At 39.8% G+C, this 25872-nt stretch overlaps 2 protein-coding genes and 1 pseudogene across 4 annotated transcripts in view; all 3 read left to right on the top strand.

The window, feature by feature from the left end:
• The window catches only part of RIPK1 (receptor interacting serine/threonine kinase 1), a 36628-nt gene extending 21527 nt beyond the window's left edge, over positions 1-15101 (top strand). The window contains exons 6-10 of one of the 2 annotated variants that reach the window (XM_037045425.1): positions 399-475; positions 9872-9962; positions 10827-11372; positions 12809-12958; positions 14661-15101. In XM_037045425.1, the coding sequence (XP_036901320.1) occupies positions 399-475; positions 9872-9962; positions 10827-11372; positions 12809-12958; positions 14661-14947 (1151 nt within the window). In that variant the 3' untranslated portion in view covers positions 14948-15101. Of the gene's footprint in view, positions 1-398; positions 476-9871; positions 9963-10826; positions 11373-11765; positions 11877-12808; positions 12959-14660 lie in introns of those variants that run through there. The other variant, XM_037045426.1, reaches the window with a different exon arrangement.
• A 5716-nt stretch (positions 15102-20817) lies between these two features.
• The window catches only part of BPHL (biphenyl hydrolase like), a 36962-nt gene continuing 31907 nt past the window's right edge, over positions 20818-25872 (top strand). The window contains exon 1 of one of the 2 annotated variants that reach the window (XM_037045424.1): positions 20818-21002. In XM_037045424.1, coding sequence (XP_036901319.1) covers positions 20896-21002 — 107 coding nt within the window. In that variant the 5' untranslated portion in view covers positions 20818-20895. The remainder of the gene's footprint in view (positions 21003-25872) is intronic. The other variant, XM_037045423.1, reaches the window with a different exon arrangement.
• On the top strand, positions 23549-25556 carry LOC118986456 (protein SGT1 homolog; annotated as a pseudogene).

Below are 25872 nucleotides of genomic sequence, written 5' to 3'. Positions count from 1 at the left end.
TCTTTTAAAGCTAACTCTTTATAGCAAATCATTTTTCTGAGTATTTCATCCTCTGGTAAATCTGCCAGAGGGACAGAAACAACGAGTCCACCGTCCTGGTTCATTTGAAGAAGAACTCACACTAGCTAGGGCTTTGTGCTTCACAGCCAGAGACACTGCATGCCAGTTCACAGGAGCGCTTTGCTTCCAGTGTTGCACTATTCCTTCTTTTGTCACCAAATCATTGATCTTCTTAGTCTTTCACCACAACTGAAAGCCAGTGATTTGGCATTTAAATTTTTATTTTACTGCTTTCCCACAGATTAAGGTAAGTAAATTCAAACATAATAGATCACTAATATTTTAATTTTATTTCAGAAACTATTTAAGAAAATTAAAGTACTATTTTTCTTATATAGGCATTGAAGAAAAATTTAGACCTTTTTATTTACATCAGTTAAAAGAAGATGTAGAGGAGGATGTGAAGAGTTTAAAGGTAGGTGACATAGCAGATGCTAAAAATGTTAACATGTCAAAGCATATATTTTAAATCATGAAAATCAAAGCAGTATATTTTGTTACTGAGATTTGAGGTAAGCTAGCTTGGAAACCACATAAAACAAAATTAGCAGTTTTATGCAGATATCTACTTGGCATTCTGGACCCATTCCTCCTTCAAAACTAATGAAATGGGAGAAAATATTCACAGCAGTATGAAAAGAAAAGCGCAACTTCTCTGGAATAAAATAGGAAGTATCCTAGGTGGATTAGTCATTTTGAGGAATTCTTAAAAGATAGAAAGCCAACAAAAGTATATTTGCTGAAACATGTAATAGAAAAAGGAAAGCTAACCCAGAACATAATGCTCAAGGAGAGCTAGAGAAGCAAGTCGTGAGTGAATATAGGAAGGAAACATTGCAGTCACCTGGGACACTGACAGGGAGAGTTATTTGGGATCCACAGTTATATACCAGTCATAAGAGTTGGCTTCTCCCCCTAAGTCCCTTATGCTAAGCCACAAATGGGAGCAGCATCTGCTTTGGAGCTGAAGCAGTAAGTTTGAAGTCTGGAGTCAGAGAGTCAATGTTGTTACCAACTAACCAACAAAGAGGAATGAAAACCTGCCCAACATACACATTCAGGAAGAAAGTGGCTGTCATAAGTCTTACAGCAACATACTGCTAGAATCATGAAAAGGAGGCCACAGTGAATAAAACAGGAAGGCTGGCAGCAATTTTAAAATACAAAAAAAAGAAAAAAACTTGGACAGTCAAAAACTGCCAGAAAAAAAAGGGATTGTCAGCCTCTTACACTTAAAGAGAGATGTCTAGTGCAAGCTGAGAGCAATCAAATGGACAATATGAGCGGTAGTCACTAAGGCAGAAAAGCATTACTACAATAATTAGTAATATTTCATGATGATAAAAGGTTCAATTCATCAGGATGATAATAATAGCTTTAGATATCTATAAGCTCATAAAATAAAAATATAGAAAGCAAAAATTGGCAGAACTCAAAGAGTAAATAGATAAATCCACAATCACAGTTAGAGATATTAATACACATTTCCCTCTAATTAGTAGAAGAAACAGAAAAAATTGTCAGTGAGGGTATACAAAATTTGAACAACACAATTAACACATTTGATCTAATGGGAATATATAAATATTGCATCTAATAACTGCAGAATACACCTTTAAAGGCTTTTCAAGAACATATGGAACATTTTCAAAAGTTGACCATGTACTGGAAAATAAAGGGAGTCTAAACCAGTTTGAAGGACTGTAATTATGTAAAGAATAAGTACATTCCCTGACTGCATTTATTATGCTAGAAATTAATCTTAAAAGATTAATCTTAAAATTAATCTTAAAAGATACTCAGAAAATTCCCTTGGTTAGAAGTTAAGAAATACACTTTTAATTATCAATTTGATTTAAAAAATAATGAAATTTAGAAAATAGTCTACGGCCATACCACCCTGTACGCACCCAATCTCGTCTGATCTCGGAAGAAAATATTTGGAGCTAACAAAGCACTATATTCTAAAGCTTACAGAATTTGCAAAGGAGTACTTACTAGTAAAAATAGTCTATACATATATTTATGACAGGCTGAAAATCAATTAGATAAGCATTCATCTGAGGAAGATAGCAAAATAAACCTGGAGCAAATAGAAAGCAGTAAATAACAAGAGAAGAGCATAAATTAGCGATATAGAAAACAGCTAATAGAGGATCCAGAAAGTTAAATGTTGGTCCTTTGACCAACATTTAAAACTGATAAAATCAACTAATTATGACTCATCAAGGAAGACAGAAAGAAGACTGAGATAATGAGTAAACAGGCATCACTACAAGTCCTGTGCACATCAAAGAAGTATTCAGAAGACATTGTGAACAACTTTGTGCTAATTAATTTTAAAACAGATAAAGTGGGAAAAGTTGAGAAAAAAGTAGAACTTAGCAAAACTGACTTAGATAGAATTAGAAAACCTGAATATTCCAGTACCTATTTCAAAAGATGGAATCAGCCCTTGACTGAGCTTGACTGGCTGGTGTAGCTCAGTGGATTGAGCATGGGCCTGCAAACCACATGATTGCGGTTCAATTCCCAGTCAGGGCACATGCCTGGGTTGCAGGCCAGTTCCCAGCAGGGGACTCACGAGAGGCAACCGTACATTGATATTTCTCTCCTTCTCTCCTTCCCTTCCTCTCTAAAGATAAATAAATAAAATATTAAAAAAAATAAAAGAAAAAGAAAAGATGGAATCAGTGATGAGAGTTCTTGCTGCAAAGAAAATTCCACATTCAGATCATTTCATCAGTGAGTTCGATCAAATATTAAATGCATAAATCACTCCAATTTTATAAAATTTGTCCAGATAATAGAAAAGAGGGCACACTCCCAGACTCATTTTATGAGACTAGTATATCCTTGATTCCCAAACTTGAAAAAGAAGATAAAAGAAAGGAAAATTACAGACCAATCTCACTTAACACAAATGTGAAAATCTTGAATAAAATATGACAAAATGAATTCATCAAGGACAGTGAAGTTTGGAAAAGATATTTGGCCTCACTAACAGAGAAGAGCAAAGTGAATTTACTATAATTTTTTATCCATTAGATTAACATTTTTGAAAGTTTGGCAATATCGAGTGTTGGTGAAAACTAATAGGCAGTCCCTGTGCAGTATTGGTTAATAGTATGAACTGGTGAAGTTCATTGAAAAATGAAGTATCTGTCAAACTTTTAAAAAAGATTTTATTTATTTACTTTTAGACAGAGGGGAAGGCAGGGAGGAAAAGAGGGAGAGAACATGGATGTGTGAGAGAAACATTGATTGGTTGTCTCTTGCACACCCCTAACTGAGGACCTGGCCTGCAGCCCAGGCCAAGTGCCCTGACTGGGAATGGAACCAGCAGCCTCTTGGTTCATAGGCCAGCACTCAATCCACTGAGCCACACCAGCCAGGGCAACCTATCAAACTTTTAAAAGCACAGAACTTTTGCAGCAATTCTACTCTTTGTAGTGTATCCTATTCACATGTATTCTCAAAGATTTAGCTCCAGGAGTTTCTTACACCTTAGTTTTGTTTTGTTTGTAAGATATTATTTAGTTATTTATTTTTAGAGAGAGGGGAAGGAAAGAGCAAAGACAGGGAGAGAAACATCCATGTGTGAGAGAAACCTCAGTCAGTTGCTTCTCACATTCCCCCAAATGGGGATGCAGCCTGCAACCCAGGACTATGCCCTGACAGGCAATCTAACTGGAGACCTTTCAGTTCACAGGCCAGCACTCAATCCACTGAGCAAAACCAGCCAGGGAGCACCTGTTTTTGAGGCTGAAAAATTGGAAACAATCCATATGGATCATAAGTAGATATACTAAATTTTGAGTCATTGAAACTACAGAATATATAGCCATTTAAAAGAGGCAGAAACTAATATATAATGATACACAAAGATCTTCATGATTTGTTGTTAGTAAAAAAAAATGTCAAAACAATACTTAAGAGTATGATCCTTTTCCTTTATAGCTAGATCCTGTATCTTCTATATACTCTATGTATACACATACATATATATATGTACACATATGTGTGTATATGGTCTGTCCAGAAGGTATCCAGCTATGTAATATGAAAAATGGGGACATTTATTGAAGAAGATACAAGAAACATTGTACTTAGGACAATGACACCTCAGTCCCCTTCAAAGCAGTCCCCTTATATAGTTTTCCCAGTTGTCATCAATTGCCCTTCGTATTTTCCTGAATCTCACTGACAGTCAGATGTCTTTCTTTTCGAAGGTGTTTTTAGTTTTGGGAAAAGCCAGAAGTCACAGGGTGACAAATTGGGGCTGTAGGAGGGCTGAGTCACCTTCAATGATTTGATGTTTCACAAAAAAGCTCTGTGAGTGAGCTCGTTGTTATGATGGAGCTGCCAAATACCAACTCCCTATAGCTGTAGCCTTCTGAATCATCTGAATAGTTTGTGGAGGAATGTTCAAGCTTTACACAAAATTTTATTCAGATTTGTTGCTCTACTTGCTCAGTAATTTTGAATGTGATAGCCACACAGTACACATACTCACTCAATGGCGTCTACCACCCCCACTGACTAGTACAGTGAATTCATCATTGTTCACACATGTGCATGCCAGTTCACTCTCCTTGGCTATCAGGTTACATCAATGTCACACAACCCATTCTCATTATATTAACAATGGCTGGACTGTTACTGGACAGACCATATATGTGTGTATATAAATTTCCAGAATACATATGCAAATACCTAGAGAGAATAAAAGGATAAACTACATACTCTGTGCGAGGGCAGGGGTCCCCAACTCTGGGCCGTGGACCAGTACCAGTCGGGGTCTGTTAGGAACTGGGCCCCACAGCGGGAGGTGAGCTTGAATGTAATGCACTTGAATCATCCCAAAACTTTCTCCCCCACCCCAGTCCATGGAAGAGTTGTCTTCCATGAAACTGGTTCCTAGTGCCAAAAAGGCTGGGGACTGCTGTTCTAGGGAGTGGAAGAAAGTGGTGGTCGGAAGAAACAACTAAAGCATTGCTGTATGTGATTCTTCACAATTTGATTCTTTTAAATGGAATCCGTACTTATGTATTTTGTGTAATAAAGCATAACTATAAAAATAAACAATTGCTTTTATAAATTAAAATAACATACTATTCACTTCCTGCCAAGATGGAGGCATAGGTAGATACACTTCGCTTCCTCGCACAACCAAAAGAAGGACAACCACCAAAGTAAAAACAAAATACAAATGGAACTGCCAGAAAATCTAACTGTACGGAAGTCCAAAAACCGAGGAGTTAAAGAAGAAACATTCATCCAGACTGAAAGGAGGGGTGGAGATGGGCAGCTGGGGCACAGAGGGTGCACAGAAAGATGGTGGCTGGCAGACCAGGAGGGTGAGGCCGTGGCAGGTGTACTTGGGGATTCCACGTTCGTGTGTGGATAAACCAGGAGGAACAACTGGGGAACAAGACAGACTGTGCAACCCAAGGTTCCAGCATGGGAAAATGAAGCCTCAAACCCTCTGGCTGTAAACTCTGTAGGGGTTGTGGCAATGGGAGAAACTCCCAGTCTCACAGGACAGTCTGTTGGAGGGACCCATTGGGTCCTGGGACATACACAAACCTACCCACCTGGGAATCAGCACCAGAAGGGCCCAATTCACTTGTGTGTAGTGGGGAAAAGCAGGCTGAGAGCCAAGCAAGCAGCATTGTTCCCACTCTGACTCCTTCTCCACATATAGCATCACAATGAAGGGAAGTAGGTTGCCTCACCCTGGTGCACACCTAAGGCTTTGCCCCTTACAACACAACAGGTGTGCTAGACAAAGAAATATGGACCAAATAAAACAACAGATCAAAATTCCAGAAAAAGAAGTAAGCAAAGAGGAGATAGCCAACCAATCAAAAGCAGAATTCAGAACACTGGTAATCAGGATGCTCACAGAACTGATTGTAGGTATAAAATAAAAGAAATGAAAGCTATACAAAGTGAAGTACAGTGATTCCCTCACCTATCATGGGAGTTACGTTCCAGAGACCCCTGTGATAAGTGAAAATCCATGAAGTAACAGCATTATATTTTATTATTTATATATATTTTAAAACTTTATAAAACCTTCCCACACTCCTATAAACCTTTCTTACACTCTTATAAACACTTCATATGCTCTTAAACACTTTCTACACTCTTAAACCTATGTAATTTTAACAACATAAAATTCTATATGGGTACTCAGCAGTGAAGTATACAGTTGTCCCTCGCTATATCATGGTTCACTTATTGTGGCTTCACTGCATTGTGGGTTTTAACTTGCGATACAGTAAGGCCACAATAAGTGAACCTCAATATAGTGATGGACAACTGTATAGTGAAATATACAGGGAGCCAACAGTGAAGGGAAGGAAACCAGGACTCAGATCAACAATTTTATATGTTGGAACAGAAGGAAGAAATAAACATTCAACCTGAACAGAATGAAGAAAGAAGAAATAAAGAAATAAGGAGAGGCTTAGCAACTTCTGGGACAACTTTAAATGTTCCAACATCCAAGTCATAGGGATGCCAGAAGGAGAAGAGCAAGAGTATGAAATTGAAAATTTATTTGAACAAATAATGAAGGTAAACTTCTCCATTCTGGTGAAAGAAATAGACATGCAAGTCCAGAAAGCTCAGAGAGTTCCAAACAATGTTGACCCAAGGAAGCACACTCCAAGTCACATCATAATTACATTACCTCAGATGAAAGATAAGGAGAGAATCTTAAAAGCAGTAAGAGAAAAGCAGAGAGCTACCTACAAAGAAATACCCATAAGACTCTCAGCTGATTTCTGAAAAGAAACCTTGCAGGCAAGATGGGGCTGGAAAGTATTCCAAGTTATGAAAGGCAAGAATCTACATCCAAGATTACTCTATCCAGAAAAGCTATCATGTAGAATGGAAGCACAGATAAAGAGTTTCCCAGACAAGAAAAATATAAAGGAGTTCATCATCACCAAGCCTTTACTGTATGAAATGTTAAAGGGATTTTTCTGAGAAAAAGAAAATAAAAAACTATGAATAGTAAAATGATAACAAACTCACAACTACCAACAACTGAACCTAAAAAACAAAAACAGCCCTGGCTGGTGTGGCTCAGTGGATTGAGTGCTGCCCTGTAAATTAAAAGGTCACTGGGGCCAGTTCCGTCAGGGCACATGCCTAGGTTGTGTGCCAGGTCCCCAACTGGGGGTGTGCAAGAGGCAACCGATTTATATCTCTCTCACACATTGATGTTTCTCTCCTCTTTCTCCCTCTCTTCCCCTCTCTCTAAAAATAAATAAATAAAATCTTATTAAAAACCAAAAAATAAACTAAGCAAACAACTATAACAAGAAAGAATCACAGAAATGGAGATCACATGGATGGTATCAGAGGAGAGGGGGAATGGGGGAAAAGGTACAGAGAATAAGTAGCATAAATGGTAGGTAGAAAATGGACGGGGAAGGCAAGAATAGTATAGGAAATGGAGAAGCCAGAGAACTTACACATACAACCCATGGACATGAACTAAGGAGGAGGGTGCTGGGGGTGGGGGGTACAGGGTAGAGGGGGACATATGTGAGAAAAATAAAGAACAACTGTAATAGCATAATCAATAAAACTAAAAAGTAACATAAAATGGTTATGTTAAATAAAAAGCAACATACAAAATGCTCCAAACTATGTACATAATTAATATTCTCTCTCATTCTCCTCTAAATCACTCATATGTTCATTCAGTGAATGTTTCTGTCCACATACCTATGTAACTTGCAGTGTGTTAGAAGCAAAATGTAAATATGACCAGGAAGAAGACCCGAAGAAAATACTAAAATGTTAATTTTTTGAGTGAAGGCACAATATGTTTCTTTTAATTCCCTACATTTTCTATAATGATTATTATGACTTTTATAGAAAATTTCTTTTTTTATTGTGGTAAGATAACATACCATAAAATTTGCTATCTTAACTGTTTTTAAGTATCCAATTCAGTGGCATTAAGTACATTCACAGTGTTGTGCAGCCATCATCAATATCCATTTACTTTTTTTTAATCCCAAACAGAAACTTTAACTCCACATTCATTTCTCTCCCCAACCCCTGGTAACCTCTGTTCTACCTTCTGTCTCTATGAATTTTCGTATTCTAAGTACCTTGTAGACATGAAATCACAGAACATTTGTCTTTTGATGTCTAGCATATTCACTTAGCACAGCGATTTTCAACCTGTGTACCACAGCACACTGGTATGCCACAAGAATTTTTAAACCATGCAGTACCTAACGGTCAGGGGCACTTCTTTTCCCTTAGGTTGTCAAATAAAAAAATGACAAGAGCCAACACAATAGCTGTCCAGTGTGAATGAATCAAAATTATACCTATTTTTGTCAGATCAGCAAAAAATATATTTTAGTGTGCCACAAAATTTTAGTAATTAGTTTATGTGTGCCGTGAGATGAGAAAGGTTGAAAATCGCTGACTTAGCATAATGTCTTCAAGGTGCATCTGTTCTGTAGCTTTTACAACAACCTCATTCCTCTTTAAAGCTTAATTATATTCCATTGTATGTACATATTACATTTTTTTCATTCGTCTGTTCATGGGCACTTGGGTTGTTTCCACCTTTTATCTGTAATGAATAATGCTGCTATGCACGTTGGTATACGAGTATTTTTTTGAATCTCTGCTTTCAGTTCTTTCATGTATATACCTAGGAGTAGAACTGCTGGACAGTATGATAATTCTGTTTAACTTTTTGAGGGACCATGAGACTATTTTCCATAATGGCAGCACCATTTTACATTGCCACCAGCAAGGCACAAGCATCTCAATTTCTCTTTCTCACCAGCACCTTTTATTTTCTGAGTTTTTGTTTTGTTTTGTTTTTGTTTTTTAAATAATCGCCATTCTAATCAGTGTGAAGTGGTGTATTTCTCATGGTGGATTTGATTTGCATTTCCCTAATGACTATGAAGTTGAGCATCTTTTCATGTACTTATTGGCCATTTGTATTTTTTTTTGAGAAATGTCTGTTTAAATCCTTTTCCCATTTTTGTATTGGGTTGCTTTGTTGTTACTGTTGTTGTTGTCATCATCAAATTATAGAAATTCTTTATATAACTGGATAGTCATCCCTTAATCACATATATATGATTTGTAATTTTTTCCTAGTCAGTAAATTGTTTTTTACTCTCATAATAGTGTCCTTTGATACACAGGAGGCTTTAATTTTGACATAGACAAATTTATCTATTTTTATTTTGTTGCCTATGTGTTTATTGCCATATCCAAGAAATCATTGTCAAATCCAATGTCCTGAAGTTTTTCCCGTGTTTTCCTCTAATAGTTATATAGTTTTAGCTCCTAAGCTTAGGTGTTTGATCCATTTTGAGTTAACTTATATATATGTTTAAAGGTAAGGATCTAACTTCATTCTTTCACATGTGGATATTCAATGTTTCCCCCACTGAGTGGTCTTGGCACCCTTGTCCAAAATTAATTGACCATCTACATAAGGGTTTATTTCTGGGTTCTTCAATATATTCTGTTGGGCTATATGTCTGTCCTTAGACTATACCACTCTGTTTTGATTACTGTAGCTTTGTAGTGAGTTTTGAAATCACAAAGTGTGAGCCCTCCAAACTTATTCTTTTTAAAGATTGTTTTGGCTATTTGGGAAACACATTTTTAAAAATACTTACTGTTCATAAGAGCTACCTTATGTGAAATTTCTACTTTCTGAAAAGATTCATTTTTCTTACAATAATTTCTGGAACTGACTGTTTTCTGCTATTTACTGAAGTATGCATTTTGCTCTCCATGATAGAAAGAGTACCCTGGCCAAAATGAAATTGTGAAGAGAATGCAATCTCTCCAAATGGATTGTGTAGCGATACCTCCAAGCAGGTCAAATTCAGGTAACATATACTAGGATCAGAAATCTGTTTATTCTCTTATTTGTTTACTCATTCATGCACTCTCCTCTCTTAAATACTATTCACAACCATATGAGAAGAAGCAGCAACTATAAAATTTAACACCTACCTTAAAAGAATATATAATATATTCAGGAGTCAAAATATATACATTTAAAATGTTAAGTACCATTGAGTTCACCAAAATGGTAAAGTACCCTGAACATAAGAGTCCTAATATATCAGATAGGGAGAACGTGATGATTCAGGATCAAGAAGGAGGCGTGTGTAGGAGCAAGTGCTTGAGAAGGTCAGGGATGACGAGATCCAGAGTATGAGCGGAGGGCTTGGTCTCAGATTCAAGCAGGGATACATTTTTCCTTACAACAAAAGGGTAGGCAGAGTACAGGGTTTTGTAGCCACTTATTAGCTATTTATTATGGAGCAAATTACTTAACCTCTTAAACCTTATCCATCAGATCATGATAATTGCTCCTATTCTTATTCTTGAAAGAATGAAAGAAGGAAAGAATCCGTGGAAAGTGATTAGCATAGAGCCGCTGCTGTTATTTTCCAGCCCTGCACCAACCTGTACCTCCTCTGTTGCAGTGCAAGTCCCTTTCTTCCTTGGTCATTTCGGCAACACCCAGTCTTCTGTCGCTTGTTATAAATTCCCTAGTGCTCTCTCATTGCCAGGCATGGGCTCCTACTTATTAAATATAAAAAACGGCCCATGTAGTACATGCTTTTTACTTGTTCTCAACATTTACAGTGTGTGACTCTGAGGTACAGATTCATCATGGGGCTAAGGTTTCATTTTACTTTTTAATGTTTCATGAAACTTTAATCCAGATCATTTCTTCTCAGCCACAGAACAGCCCTGCTCACTGCATAGTTCGCAGGGACTTGGAATGGGTCCTGTGGAAGAGTCCTGGTTTGCTCCCTCTCTAGAGCACCAGCAGGAGGAGAATGACCTCAGGCTGCAGAGTAAACTCCAGGAGGAAGCCAACTACCATCTTTATGGCAGTCGCATGGACAAGCAAACAAAACAGCAACCCAGACAAAATGCAGCTTATAATAGAGAGGAGGAAAGGAGACGAAGGGTCTCCCATGACCCTTTTGTACAGCCAAGACCAGGGGTAAAAGACCTTGCTTCTAATACAACCAGTCATGGTATTGAAGCACACCAACCAGCTGGACTGACCAGCCAAACCCAAGGACTACACTGGAACAATGGATTATATAATCCACATGGCTTTAGATCAGGATCACCAGATCTGGGAACAGTGGGTTTCAGAGTTTGTTATGGGCCAAATCCAAGCCACATGCCAAACCTGCATAAAACTCCGGTGCCTGAGACCAACCTACTGGGAAACACACCTACCATTCCATTCGTCTCCCTGTCATCAACAGGTAAACAGGCCTTTCAGTCCAATCTTCTCTTTTTTTTAAGTTTTTCTGAATATAAAACAGCTGTTAGCTCTATTGTAGACTATAAGGTAACAAAGGGCCAGTTCAGAGTCTTCCACTGCCAGATGCAACTTGCCACTGTGGAATAGTCTCCATCAGATCACTTGGCCTGAGCATATTTCAGTTTGGGTGGGATTCAGTGCAGTTGTCTATAAGTGCTGGTTTATGGGTTTTTGTAACTAGTGGGCATCTCCTACTCTAGCCTGAATCACAGTTGTCCCATTATACCCAGTCTCTGATGCAAGTGAAAGTATCTGCTTTTTTTCTTTTATTTGCTTGCTATTTTCTGAAGGTAGGAAATAAGTCTTAGATATTTTTATTTCCTATCTCGTATAGGCCAAAGACTGCCATTTGTGATGAAAACCGCATTGTTGGGCTGCCTTCACCATCAGCCATTTTCATAGCTCTTTTCACTTTCCCAGGCTGAAACTCTGTACTCATCAGACAGTAAATCCCCATTCTCCTTTCCCCTCTCAGCCCCTGGCAACCAACCTTCAACCTTTCATGTCTATGAATTTAATTATTGTAGGTACCTCCTATAAGTGAAATCATAGATTTATTTATCTTTACTTTACATAACATAATGGCCTAAAAGTTCATGTAGCATGTATCAGAATTTCCTTCCTTCTTAAGGCTGAATAATATTTCATTATATGTATACACCACATTTTACATGCCCATTCATCTATTGATGAACACTTGAGTGGCTTCCATTTTTGGCTATTGTGAATAATGCTGCATGGGGGTATAAATACCTATTTGTGACCCCGCTTTCAATTTTGGGGCGTATTATACTTAGAAGTAGAATTGCTGGATCATATAGTAGTTCTGTTTTTAATTTTTGGAGGAACCACCACACTCTTCACCACAGTGGCTGCACCATTTTTATTTCCACCATTAGCACACAAGGGTTCCAATTTCTCCACTTCTTTATCAGTGCTTATTATTTTCTATTTTTGTGATAGTAGCCACCCTAATTTTTTAAAAGAAAAAAATTTTTAAAAATAAAAATTTACGGGATGGCATAGAATAAGTAATTTAAACGTTTGGAGTTAAAGAACGTAATAAGTAATTTAACTTAAACATTTGGAGTAAAGAAAGCCCTGCCTTTTTACTGTGTTGTATTTTTCACCTTACTTTTAAAAAATTTGTATTGATTGATTTTAGATAGAAAGAGGAAGGAAGAGAAGGTAAGATAGAAACATTGATTTGTTGTTATACTTACTTATTCATTCATTGGTTTATTCTTGTATGTGCCCTAACAAGGGATTGAACCTACAATCTTGGTGGGGCAACACTCTAACCAACTGAGCTACCCAGTCAGGGCTTATCTTCCTTTCTATTTAGATGTACTTAGCTGTGTGCTTCTCTCTATTCAGGTGAGTCTATAAAATGTACCATACATAACAGTTCTGGCATTCAGATTGGAGACAAGAATCATATGGAAGTTGGTGGAGTGAGTTCACCATTCCTGGACAGCATGTACAAGAACTTGAAAGAGCCTGCTTCTAAGTACCAAGATATCTTTGGTAAGATGCCCTTTAAGGGCCCACTATCTAGCAACCTTGAACTTTCTTACTCGATGAGAGGGATATAATGGAATCCAAAAATTTCTCCCTGAAAGTTGTCTCATGTTTCCTCTGTGAAATATCTGTGTAATTCCCATATAATTTCTTTGTAATTTATTTATGTTTAATATGGAGAAACTTACAATATCTAATTCATGGATTGTTGTGAAAAATTAAATGAGTCAATATGTATAAAGAACTTAGAATATTGCCTGGCACATAGTAAGATCTAGAAAAGTGTTAAATTATTATAGTCATCATCATTAATGCTACTACTCAGACGTAAGAGAGTTTCTTCAGGTCCTCATCAAAATGGATTTTGTCAACTATAGGACCTCAGTGGTGTGTCCGTAATGAAAACGAAGATTTGCCCACTAGGCAGGTTCATAACATTAATCCCAAAACACAACCTGGCAAAAGCCATCATGAGGCCAAAACAATGTGGTGAAAGAACCTTGCTCTCTGGTTAGCCCTAGGACTGGCAAATTTTTCTAGTAAGGTCTAGATAGTAAATATCTTAGGCTTCAGTGGCCTTGAGGTCTCTGGTGCACTACTCAACTCACGTTGCTGTGAATTGAGCCTCACAATACATCCACGAATGGCTGTGCTCCCGTAACACTTTGTTTACCGAAACAGGCAGCAGGCCGGCTCTGATCCATGGGGTGTAGTTTGCCAATCCCTGATCTAGTCCATTTGAAGGATGGACTTTTAAAATTCCTAGAGCAGAAGTTCCTAAATTGGGGGCAGACAAGGGTATCTTTAATAATCTGATCAAACTAAGGTTTTCCTCTCCCGAAGAGGTACTGACAAAATTTTGACAAATATCTTGGGAGGTTTTTGGACCACTGACATCCAATGGTGATTATAAAAGCTGCACTGTGGGGATCTGAGGAAAGAATGGGCGTTAAGAGGCAAAAATGAGATGTCTTCTCCCTTGTATTCAGCTTACTGAGGTGGGATGAGGATCAAGGAGTATGGTTTGTTCATGGTGGTTATTTTATAGTTTTGTTTCTTTTTGTTACTTTTGTAAAGGCCTAAGGGGAAGGAACCAGTAGAAAGAGAGAGGTTATGGCTATAGGAGAGGGGAGATAGCAGTGGGGGCAGGGGAGGGATGAGTCCAGAAATAGATCTTGATCAGTATAGATGCCTCATCCCTTAAAAGACAGGGAAGGCATTTTGACTGAACAGGTAGGTCCACACTTGGTGGTCTCAGTTTCCTTGATTAAGTAGGGGGAAAGTGAATTGTTGGGTGAAGGGGTCATGGTTGAATGACCTTAATTCTAGCCATATGTAAGTAGAAAATGCCCCAAAGGGAAAAAATGGTGGGTTTTTTTTCCTTTACCTCAGAAAGCTCTCATGTAAATAATACTGCTGGCTAAGGTTGTATAAACAATCTAATAGTCAGGCAGGGGTTTTAATCCCAAAGCCATCAGCTGTGGCTCAGAGATGCATCTGCTAGGAAGAAGAGGTCCCCTATTCTAATTTACAAAAACTCCTCCAATGGGCTAGTTGAACCATCACCCAATGAGTCAACAGCTACGTAATTAAGAAGTTGTCTTTTCCACTGTCCTCCAGGTACTCTTCACTTTACACAGGTTTGTGAAGCTAGGATGTTAAAATGAGTTGGCACCCTCATGCCACTGCCTTTTTTCTTTTTTGGCAGATAATACCACTAGTCTGACTGATAAACACCTGGACCCAGTCAGGGAAAATCTAGGAAGGAGCTGGAAAAGCTGTGCACGGAAACTGGGCTTCACTGAATCTCAGATTGATGAAATTGACCATGACTATGAGCGAGATGGATTAAAAGAAAAGGTTTACCAGATGCTCCAAAAGTGGCTGATGAGAGAAGGCAATAAGGGGGCCACAGTGGGAAAGCTGGCCTATGCACTCCACCAGTGTTCAAGACTAGACCTTCTGAACGCCTTGAAATATATCAGCCAGAACTAACTCTAAAAGGAGCTTTGGCAGCGTGAAATAAACTCCTTACTTAGTGAGTGATCCACTGAAAGTGTGCTGCCTCAGATCATCCAGAATTCTTTCCTCACTGGTATGGGTCCTGTATCTGCACCAAAATCATGTTCTGCATTTCCCAGCTGGACAATGGGAAAGAAATCTACAGCAAACAACCCGCCACAAGGAAAGACGTATTAATGGCCAAGCCTCAATGAAAAGAAGCCACCTAAGTGGATTTGAAAAGGAAAGGAAAGATATTTGAGGAAGATCATTTTCTTATACTTTATCCCATAAGCTTCAGTTCTGCTATTCATTCCGTTTTCTGGAATTTTGCCTGATCAAAGAAGAAAATTCAGAGGATGTGAACTAAATCAACTTTCTTACTTTGTGCTCTCTTTTCCACATAGGCTCCTGTTATAACCAAAGTACAGAAAAATTCTAAGTTCTCTTCAAATATTTTGGTATTACCACCACAGTTCATTCCAAAATTATATGTTCTGTTAACTTCAGTATCAAATTCTGTATCAGTCATTACAGGCATCAAGAACTGCATGCAGTCTCCACTCCATAAATTAACTGAAGAGATTTTATGGTGTACTAAGAAGGGGGAAAAAAAACAAAAATATCACAATTTCCCAGGCGGTTGTTGCAAGAAATTGCTAATACTTGTGACAATCACAAAAAGTCTTGATTAAGTTTTTGAGTTCCTCCCTAGTGTTCTGGCACTTGAGGCACTTTCCCAACCTGCGTGCCCTGCAGAGGAAGCAGGTGTGCGGGGATGTTATCTTCACCTTGGCTCTGACTGGAGCCTCAGGGCTGATCACTGTTGAACATCTCTCCAGTTTACCCCAGGGTGCTGTAGAAATATTTTCATTTCGTTCTGTGAGCTATAATGTAGAAAAAAGGATAGCTTCAGAGTCTGGAAATTGTGCTTCTAGTACTCAACCTTTCAAAGCCCACATGAAACTCAGGAATGAATGAAGAAACTGGAAGACTAGAATGCGGAAGCCAACTGGGCTACCCAGCATCACTGCCAGCACTCTGCTGAGCAGAGAGGGTATGCCGTGGAGGGAAGGAGAGTTGTGCAGATTGACCAATCTGGCTGTCCCAACAGATTCTAGTGCCTTGTGGGTTGATAACAGAATTGTTCATTCTGGTTCTAATCCTCCTCCAGCTCAACCCAGCAGATAAACACACATGTACACACACACACACACGCACACACACACCTGAAGTGGGACTGTAAAGAGTTTCTCAGCCTCCGCACTATTGGCACCTTGGGCTGCATGATTCTTTGTTGTGGGGAACTGTCCTATGCATTGTTGGGTGTTTGGAAACAACCCTGGCCTCTACCCACTAGATGGCAGTGGCACTATTCTCCCTCTCTTCCCATCCCCAGATGTAACAAAGATGTCTCTAGGCATTGCCAGATGTTCCCTGGAAAAGCCAAATTGCACCAGCTGAGAAGAACACTGTTATAAAGTAAGGAACCTCAGTTTTCTTACCAACACATACACAGGCTCACTCCTTAGGTGCCACACAGCTCTGATGACAAAGACCAAAAGCAAAACTGAAGGGGGAAAGGGTCCCAGGCTTTGCTAGTGGGAGCTGGGTGCTTTCTTTCCTAAATGTATCCATTGTACCTTGTCTTAATGGTGTTCTAAAGTTTTTAACTTCCAAAGAGATTGAATGATCCATGATAAGAGGCAAAAACGAAAAGTATTTTGACTGTTCAAAAATAAAATTTTGTACCTTAAATACAAGCCATTGAAATGATGTGTATTTGTATAAATGAGACAGTTTAGGGTTCTCCACTGAGACTTTACCACTTTGGTTGGCAGTTCCTGTACCTAATCCTCTTTTCGCTGCCTGCTATTGGTAGGAGAGAGGAAGCACATGGTAAAAAGAGGAGAAGCGTCTGAACAGAGCATGCTGTCTCTCAGTATGAAAGCTCACTGCACTGAGCCTGCAGCACCGCAGGTATGTCCTTCCAACATGGCACGGAGGCCTTGGCTTCAGCCCCAACTCTAAAAACTGGGCTGAAAAAAGTCAAATTTGTATCGGAGGAGTTTCAGGACAAGACCCAAGCACCACAAAAACATTAGTCTTCAGAGAAACCAACTAAGTGAACTGATGCAGACTATAAAATGAGAAAGAAGACTATCCAAAGTGTTCCAAAAAACTACAGAGTTCCAAAAAAGAAAGATCCTAAGGTTACTGCTGATAAATAGAACACCCGTCCAGCTCAGTATTGCTCAGCAGAATGCTGCTTGTTATGCTCATAACCTTTGCTTTGGACCTAGGATTTGAAATTAGGTCTTCAAAAATAAGTTGTTTTTTTTAAATTTACCTTTTTATTTTATTTTTTTAAGATTGTATTTATCGGCCCTGGCTGGTGTAGCTCAGTGGATTGAGCGTGGGCCTGCAAACCAGACGATCACTGTTCGATTCCCAGTCAGGGCACATGCCTGGGTTGCAGGCCATTTCCCGGCAGGGGCCAGTTCCCAGCAGGGGATGCAGGAGAAGCAACCATACATTGATGTTTCTCTTCCTCTCTCCTTCCCTTCCCCTCTAAAAGATAAATAAATATTTTTTAAAAAGATTGTATTTATCTATCTTTAGAGGGAAGGGAAAGAGAGAGGGACAGAAACATCAATGTATGGTTGCCTCTCATGCGTCCCCCGCTGGGAACTGGCCTGCAACCCAGGCATGTGCCCTGACTGGGAATCAAACCACAATTGTTTGGTTCACAGGCCCGTGCTCAATCCACTGAGCTATACCAGCCAGGGCAAAAATAAGTTGTTTTTTACAAAAATGTTTTAAATAGTATTTTACTGAACATTTTAATGTCTTATTTATAGAGAACAGTTTTTCTTATTAATACTAATATTAAAAAGTGTTTATATGATGATTGCAGAGGCTTCTAATGACAAATCATTGAAGGGCAATGCTACTACAGTGAATTTTATACAATGTAATAATCCACGTACAGGGTCTTGAAATCAAGCAGACAGATTCCCCTCTGGCACTCTTTAGCTGCATACCTAGGGCCTGCTCTCTAACCTCTCCTAGCCTTAGTTTCCTCATCGATAAATAGAAGGGGCAAAGTACCTATGGTTGGTGTAAAGATAAAATAAAATAATGCATCATAAGGTGCCTGGCACAAAAATAGTAGCTATTTTTTAAACTGTACACTTGCATTATACACAAAGGACTACTTCTGAAGTGTGTACCTTAAACTGTGTGTGACACCAGTAATTTCACAGTGCTACCATTTTGCTTACCAGTAGGATAACTGGTGTTACAATTGTAGTATTTTACTGAACATTTTAACCCTCATCATCTCTGAAAAGAAATAACAATCAACATTTCAGGAAAAAAAGAAATGTTGACCCCACTTTTAATGTGAAATTCAAGTCACGGTAGTCAGCTGAAATACACATTTTCTTTCTATGCAGGAAATTTGATGTGACAGATTTATGTCACATCATAAGAAGAACATAAATATTTTTGCATGTCCCATAGTTAAGCCTGCCTTTATTACTCAAGGAATTCCAATGGGCCAGTAAGGATATGGCAGGTAACGAAACTTTCCATGGCTGTAACACTTAAAAGCACCTTGGGTCTCTTGGAGGAAAAATAATGTAATATGCAAAGAAGCTGTCGTCATCTTGAGTAACTCAAGCCAAGACTCTTCCAGTTATTCCCAATTAAGGGAAGGTATAATGTTAGTCAGAATTAAAGGGGTGTTGTTTTTCTCCACTGAATCTTCAAGTCCAGGTGTTTATAAAGCTTGAATTTTATAGTCTTGAAAAAATATTTTAGCATAGCAAAATACACAACATAAATTTACCATCTTAACCATTTTTAAGTGTACAACTCAGTGGCATTAAGTATGTCCACCCTGTGCTACCGTCCCCACCATCTGAGTCCACCGTCCCCACCATCTGAGTCCATCCCTATTAAACACAAACTCTCCATCTCTCTCCACCGAGTCCCTTACAACCACCATTCTGCCCTCCATTTTTATGGATTCGTCTCCCCTGGGGACCTCATGTAAGTGGAATCAGCCAGTATTTGTCCTTTTGTGATTGGCTTATCCACTGAGCATGATGTCTCCAAGTTTCAGAATTTCCTTTTTAAGGCAAAGCAATATTCTATTACATGTATACACATTTTATTTATACTTTCATTCATTAATGGACAATTGGGTTGCTTCCATTTTTTGACTATTGTGAATAATGCTGTAAACTGGGTGTATCAATATTAATTTGAGACCCTGATGTCCATTCTTTGGAATATATATGCAAAAATGGAATTGTCAGGTAGGTCCATGTTTACTTTTTTGGCAAATGGATATACTAATTTCCACAGCCACTGCACCACTTTACATTCCCAACAATGCATATGGTTCACAGTTCCAAATTTCACCATATCCTCCCTAACATTAATTTCTGTTTGGGGTCTTTTTTTGTCTTCACCCGAGGACATGCTTATTGATTTTAGTGAGAAGGTAAGGGAGGGAGAGAGAGGGGAAGAGAAACATGGAGGAGAGAAACATCTGTTGGTTGCCTCTCGTTGGCACCCCCACCAGTACATGCACCTAGGCATGTGCCCAGACTGAGACCTTTCTTCCCTTTGTGGGGAGAATGTCCCAACCAACCGAGTGACACTAACCAGGACTGGTTTGTTGTTTGTTTGTATTTGATAGCCATTCTAATGAGTGCAAGGTGGTATGTGTGGAGAGCAGGATCAATAAAATGGCATTGGTCTGATCAAGATATCATACACTACATAAAGTCGAGTCACTCATGTCAACCCAAATGGCTATCAGTCAGCCAAGACACTTTGATTCAAGAGGGAAACTACCAAAGTCAGAGCAGACATGTCTGGCAAAGAGACATGCCTAAGATATCTGCACCTGTGGTCAGAATAGCCATGTCTGTAAAGTGTGATCACCCACAGATGGGCTCCTGGGGAAATTCCACACTTGCCAGCAGGGATGTCGAGCAGAAGAGCCTTGTACCACCCATAGGCTCCTAGGGAAATTCCACATCTGGCGTCAGGGGTGCCAGGACATTTATCAAAAAGACCCAGAAGGGTGGAGTACACCACTCTGAAGGTATAAATGAGGCAGGCTCCAGACCACTGCGGAAGCAGCCGAGCTCCACACTCCAGAGTGCTACTCCATGCCATGCTGATCCCCCTCGGCATTGGCTGCCCGAGGCTCTGCCCTGCTGGACTGGGACATCTGTCCTGCTACGCACCTGGCTCTGGAGGTCATTCCTTGCAAGACGCTGGCAGCTCCCTTGCCCACTGTGCTGTCTCCAGGGCCGCACACGAGACTCTGGGACTCCGGTTCATTATCCCCCACAGCTTGTGTGTGTTGTATTTCTCTTAGATTGTTAGAGTGTGAGTAGGAATTAATGCATGTTGAAGTTGTACTTTGAGTGAACCTGCATTCAACAAAAGTGAGTGAATAGCATAGTTACTGGGTGTGACTCTTGTCTATTCCTTGGTGCCGGGCTGCTCAGCAGACAACTATAGTCGGAAAGACTATATTGGGAACATAGGCTCATGACAGTATGAAGAATAAAAATGTTTTAATTCTATCGTCTCTAGAAGCAAATACACTTCACCTCACCTTCACAGCCAGGAAGCGAGCACCCCAAGAGAATAAGATCTTTGCCTGGGGTACCGGAGAGACGGCTAGCCCCTATTTGTCAGGGATCTGCGAGAATTTAGCCAGCTGCCAGATTGGAGCGGTGGAGGTAGGGAGCATTAGGGAAATGCCAGGCGGAGCAATGCAGGCCAAAGCTGGTCTACAAAGGGGAGGAGGAGTGGCCTAGCGCATTCGAGTCGCCGGGCTAGCAGCGTCGGCTGTGGTTGCCCAGCGCGGCCTGTTGACGCATACGGTCCGGGGGTTGGTGAGACCTGGGACTATGGCGACGGCGCTAGGTAGCCGAGGCGCGCTACGTCTGCGGCTTCTTTTTTCGGCTCTGAAATCGGGTATCTCCGTTCCTGTGACCGGGACCGAGGCCTCCTTCGGGTAATGGCGTCCAATCCCCTGCTGGAGTTCCCGTGACAAGTTCAAGCGCTGGGGGCCGGGGGTGGTGGAGAGGGCGCTACGCGGAGAGAGTGCGAGCTGACCGGAGGGGTTCGGAGCAGAGGGTGCGGTGGAGCTGATCTCACTTCTGCATTAGCACTGGAGCAGTGCAGCACCTTCTGCAGTTCTTCAAGGAACTCTGGAGCCTTGAAGGATCCCGTGGTAGAGCCCAGCTCCCCCTTTATGCAGACCAAAGATGAGACAGACATTAAGCCAGGACAGTGGAATAGAGAAACTGCGACAGATAGTTAAACAGCCGAGCAGTTTACAGCCGGGTAGTAAATCACAAATCTTCTGTAGCCAAGGACTCTTAAATTATTTACACTTCTCCCCAACCAGGGGGTAAATAGCTTAAATCATTCTAGTCAGGGAAGTACATAGCAGAAATCTAGCTGGTACCATTTGTGCCAACCACACTCAAGGACAGATGAAGTTGAGGGAATAAATCTCTTTTGGCCACGTCAGCATAAAATTGATGAATATTCTGTTGAGATCCTTCCCAATAGTCTCCTCTAAACTCCCAGACTTTAAAAACCCTTAAAAAATGAAGGGTCCCAGCATGCTCTTCCTCCCTGGAGGACACCTGCACCTTTCCCTTCTCCCCCCCCCCCCTCTTCCCGCACAAACACTCATTTTCTAAACCCTAAGGGATCTCAGTGAGACTTGCAGGGGGGGGGGGGGAAGCAATGGGAACTGGGAAAATTCAAATTCCTGGGCCTGACTCCCAAAGGTTCTGATGTTTGTCTGTGTTGATGCCCAGGAATCGACCTTTCTCTTTTTTGACATCCTCCCCCCAACACACACGAATTTTGAGGTAAACCAATAACCGGAAAAAAAAAAAAAACCCCTTTGATTAATCTCTGACTCACTGTCTTAAAAGTTAGTGTCCTGGGTCCCAAGAGATACTAGGCAGAAAATGTGGGTAGAGAAGCAAGAAGCTTGCTTTACTTTATTCCCTACAGACCTACCTACACACACACACACACACACACACACACACATGCACACACACAGTGTATATGGGCAAGTTCCATTCATGACTAGGAAGAAAAGTCAAATGCTAGATAGGTACCTGGCATTTAGAACTCCACTATATGTAATGTGGAAACTTCTCATTTGAAAACTTTTTTGGAAGGAGAAAGGAAAAATCCGACTGGCTTTACATTTTTTATGTTGTGATTGACTGGGAGCTTCACATTTGATTTAGGTTCTTTTAATTATTTTAGATATTTTAGAAGATTTTCAGGACTGTTTTGATACAGATGGAAAAATATGTCAATGTCTGCAGCAGTGTAAATTAGCACTGAAAATGTTGACTAATCCAATTTACTGTTTGCAGAAAGGGATTGAAATAAAGTTGTGATTTTACCGATATCAAAGATATAATACATTATTTAATGGTTGTAGGAAGGAAGGTCAGTCCATTAGCACTGCAAATCATTCTTCCTAAAACATCTCTGAAAAACAGGTTTTCTGAATTTTGAACTGCCATTTTATAAATGTGCTTGCAAATTAATATGACATGTAATCCGGGAAGACAAGCAGTGGTATTGGTTAATCCTGAAACAATGCTGCAGCCCGGTGTAAGTACGTAAAAGCACTCCTGAAACAGCCAGTGCCTGACCTGCAATTGAGTTGTGTTCCAAAAACCTGTTTGTAAGTCTGTTTGGGGGAATGCTGGCTCTTTTCTTATTTTATAATCTATAAAGTGGTGTGTCCCAGGTTAGATTAAAAAAGTCTTTTTACCTAGAATTGTAGGTTACATGCAGTTGCAATATTAATAACTTACAGAACCTAAAAACCTGCCTGAAGAAAAATGTTTTCCAAATTCAAACTCAGGATGTTCTGCCAGAGACTCAGAGACTCTCCTTCACCTGGTGCCTGCCACCACCATCTGTCTGGTGGTCAGGGTGCATGTGGCCCCACTGATGGAGCCCTGTTAGCGACCCTCTTCAGCTATGAGGTTACAAATAATGCATGGCCTCTGGCATTCAAATTGGTTCCATTACCACTTACTAGCTGCGGTAACGTAAGCGAGTTATTGGGTTGGCAAAAAAGTTCGTCTGTTGTTTTTTTGTCAGATAGCTCTAGTAGCACTTAGTTGTCTCTAACTTCATTCAAAACAATTTTATTAGATTGTATTGTGACAGCTGTCATGTCAGTGTGCATTTAAAAACCATCAAAACTGATAGTGGTCAAATTGAGACATTAATTGAGAACAATCAGCATTCTACTATGCAGGAGCTAGCTGACATACTCGAAATATCCAAATCAGTAAAGTTATTGGTGAAAATGAAAAGTGTGTCTTTTATTTTATGGAAAAAAGATAAATGGACTTTTTGGCTACCCCAAGATTTAACCTCTCTGAGCTGCCACATGCCTTGCAGAGTTGTTCTGAGGATTTGAGGCAGTGAATGTAAAAGGCCTGGGACATAAGAATTAAGTCATTAGTAGGTGAAATTAGTAATGATAGAAATATGAATATCTAAATAATAATACAATATATAAAAGATGTAAAAGCATGTCATCAGAATTCATGTAGGATAACCTCGGTAGTAGCAGCTCCAGCAATAGCAGGGACGGCAGCCACTGCAGCAGGACCTGCAACAGCCCAGAGGTTTTTCCTGAACTTCTCAGATGCTCTGATCAAAGGGGACCCCCAGGTGGCATCAGAGGAGCTGACGGAGGCTTCGGAACAGAAACCAGATGATGCACAATAGTATTGTCAAAGAGCTTATTGTCGCATCCTTCTCAGGAATTACCCTGACGCTATTGCTGATGCGAAGAAATCTCTTGAACTTAATCCAAATAATCCCACTGCTGTGCTGAAAAGGGGGATATGTGAATACCATGGGGGAAAAAAAGCTATGCTGCTATGAACTATTATAGAAGGACAGAAATTAGATAGTGTGGATGCTGATTTTATTGTCTGGATTAAAAGGTGTCAAGAAGCTAACAGTGAGTCATAGTCCAAGGTGTCCGTGTCCCAGGGGCCCATCAGTCAAAAATCAAGTGTGACTGGTATCAGACAGAACCTGAAGTAATCATCACACTTACAGTCAGGAATGTGCAGAAGAAGGATGCGTTATAAAGGTAGAATTTTCAGAAAAAGAGTTGCCTGCTTTAGTGAAACTTCCTACTGGAGAGGATTACAATTTGAAATTGAGATTTTTTAAGTTCTATAATATCAGAACAGAGCACATGTAAAGTACTTTCAACAAAGTCGAAATTAAAATGAAAAGCTAGAGTCCACAAGATGGGGAAAGCTAGAGGGGCAGGGAGGCGTGCCTAAGCTGAGACAGTTGATAGCAGGTGTAAAGAGCTCATATCCATCGTCATCTCATACAAGAAATTGGGATAGATTGATTGGAGAGATCAAAGAATGAGAAGTTGGAGGGGAGATGCAGCTTTAAACAGAGTATTTCAGCAGATCTATTCAGATGGTTCTACTGAAGTGAAAGGTGCCATGAAAAATCATTCATGGGGTCTGGTGGGACAGTTTTGAGCGCCAACCAGTCTGATGTAGGAAAAAGGAAAGTTGAAATCAGTCCTTCTGATGACATGGAATGGAAAAAATACTAAAAAAGTAATTTGCTATCACTGTATTGCATATATATATTCACTTAAATTTCATGTAAATCCATGCCCTATAGCTACACATATAAGATAATAGAGAATATGTAGGAATTTCAAAGTGAAGCAGTATCCTATTAATAGCCCCCATTTTTATTTGTAAACAAAGTGTAAAATGTGTCAAAGGCTCTGGTGTCAGATGCTCATCTTGACTTTGACATTTACGAGCAGTGTGATGGGGCAAATTGCCTAAAGCATCTAATCCTCAGGTTCCTCAGTGGTAGAACTTGGTGAGCATAATGTGCATCACATGGAAAAATGAACGAGATGATATAGCTGTTTGCAGAGGCTGTTATTTAGTTTAATGATTAAACTCATTTTAATTATTTACACATTCGTACCCCCTCCCCCCCCAGTAAACTCTTCCTCTTTGAGGGGTATAGTTCAGCTCACTCAGTCAGGAACTGGTTGTCATTGTATTGCTCCTGACCCTCTTCCCTTTCACAAAATTATCCAGCCTCCCACAAAAAAAAAAAAAAGCAGTCAGGACAAATATGAGATAAGACAAAGCCTCTTTTACCTGAGTGTGCCTTTCTACAGGCTGTTTTTTAAAAGGGAGACAGGATTTTTTTCTCCAAGAAATTAACTCAGTCCAGTAGTTCTTAACCTGGTTACTTATTACAGTCTCTTGGAAATTTTTTAAAAATCCAAAACCTGTATCCTACCCCAGAGATGCTGATTTAGTGCAGCCTGGACATCTAGAGATTAAAATTTTCCAGGAAAGAAAGGGGAAAAAAACACTAAAAATACTTAGTTATAATAGTAAGTAAAATGTATTAGGCACTTAAAAAAAGTTTTGTCAGATGAACGAAATCTAAGTTTGAGTCCCACTGAGACAGTGGGAGGCAGGGAATATCCTCCTAAAAAGGAACTGAGTAGGCTGCCATGTAGGTATTGGTGAAGGCATGGCAAACTTGATGTCTGCAGCCTACACCCCCAGGGTCTCCTATACCCCCCTCCTCCTCTGTCGTAATACTTGGCAAACTGTATAGTACCTGCTGGTTGCAGGTTTCATTATCTGTCTTTTTGCCAGACCCCAAGCAACATGGAGTGCCCAGACAAAGTAGATGTTTAGGAAGTATATGAACTGAATGAATGAATGAATCAAAGAAAGAAAGAATAAACTAACCAACTGAGTAGTACAATGGTGTATCGTCACTTTAGAGAGTACCTGCCAGGG

The sequence above is a fragment of the Sturnira hondurensis genome, unplaced genomic scaffold (genome assembly GCF_014824575.4).
Source record: "Sturnira hondurensis isolate 20B ecotype Veracruz unplaced genomic scaffold, ASM1482457v3 Scaffold0004271, whole genome shotgun sequence".
In the NCBI taxonomy this organism is placed as follows: Eukaryota; Metazoa; Chordata; class Mammalia; order Chiroptera; family Phyllostomidae; genus Sturnira; species Sturnira hondurensis.
Note: the sequence above shows the minus strand (reverse complement) of the source record. Positions and strands in the feature narration are given on the sequence as shown.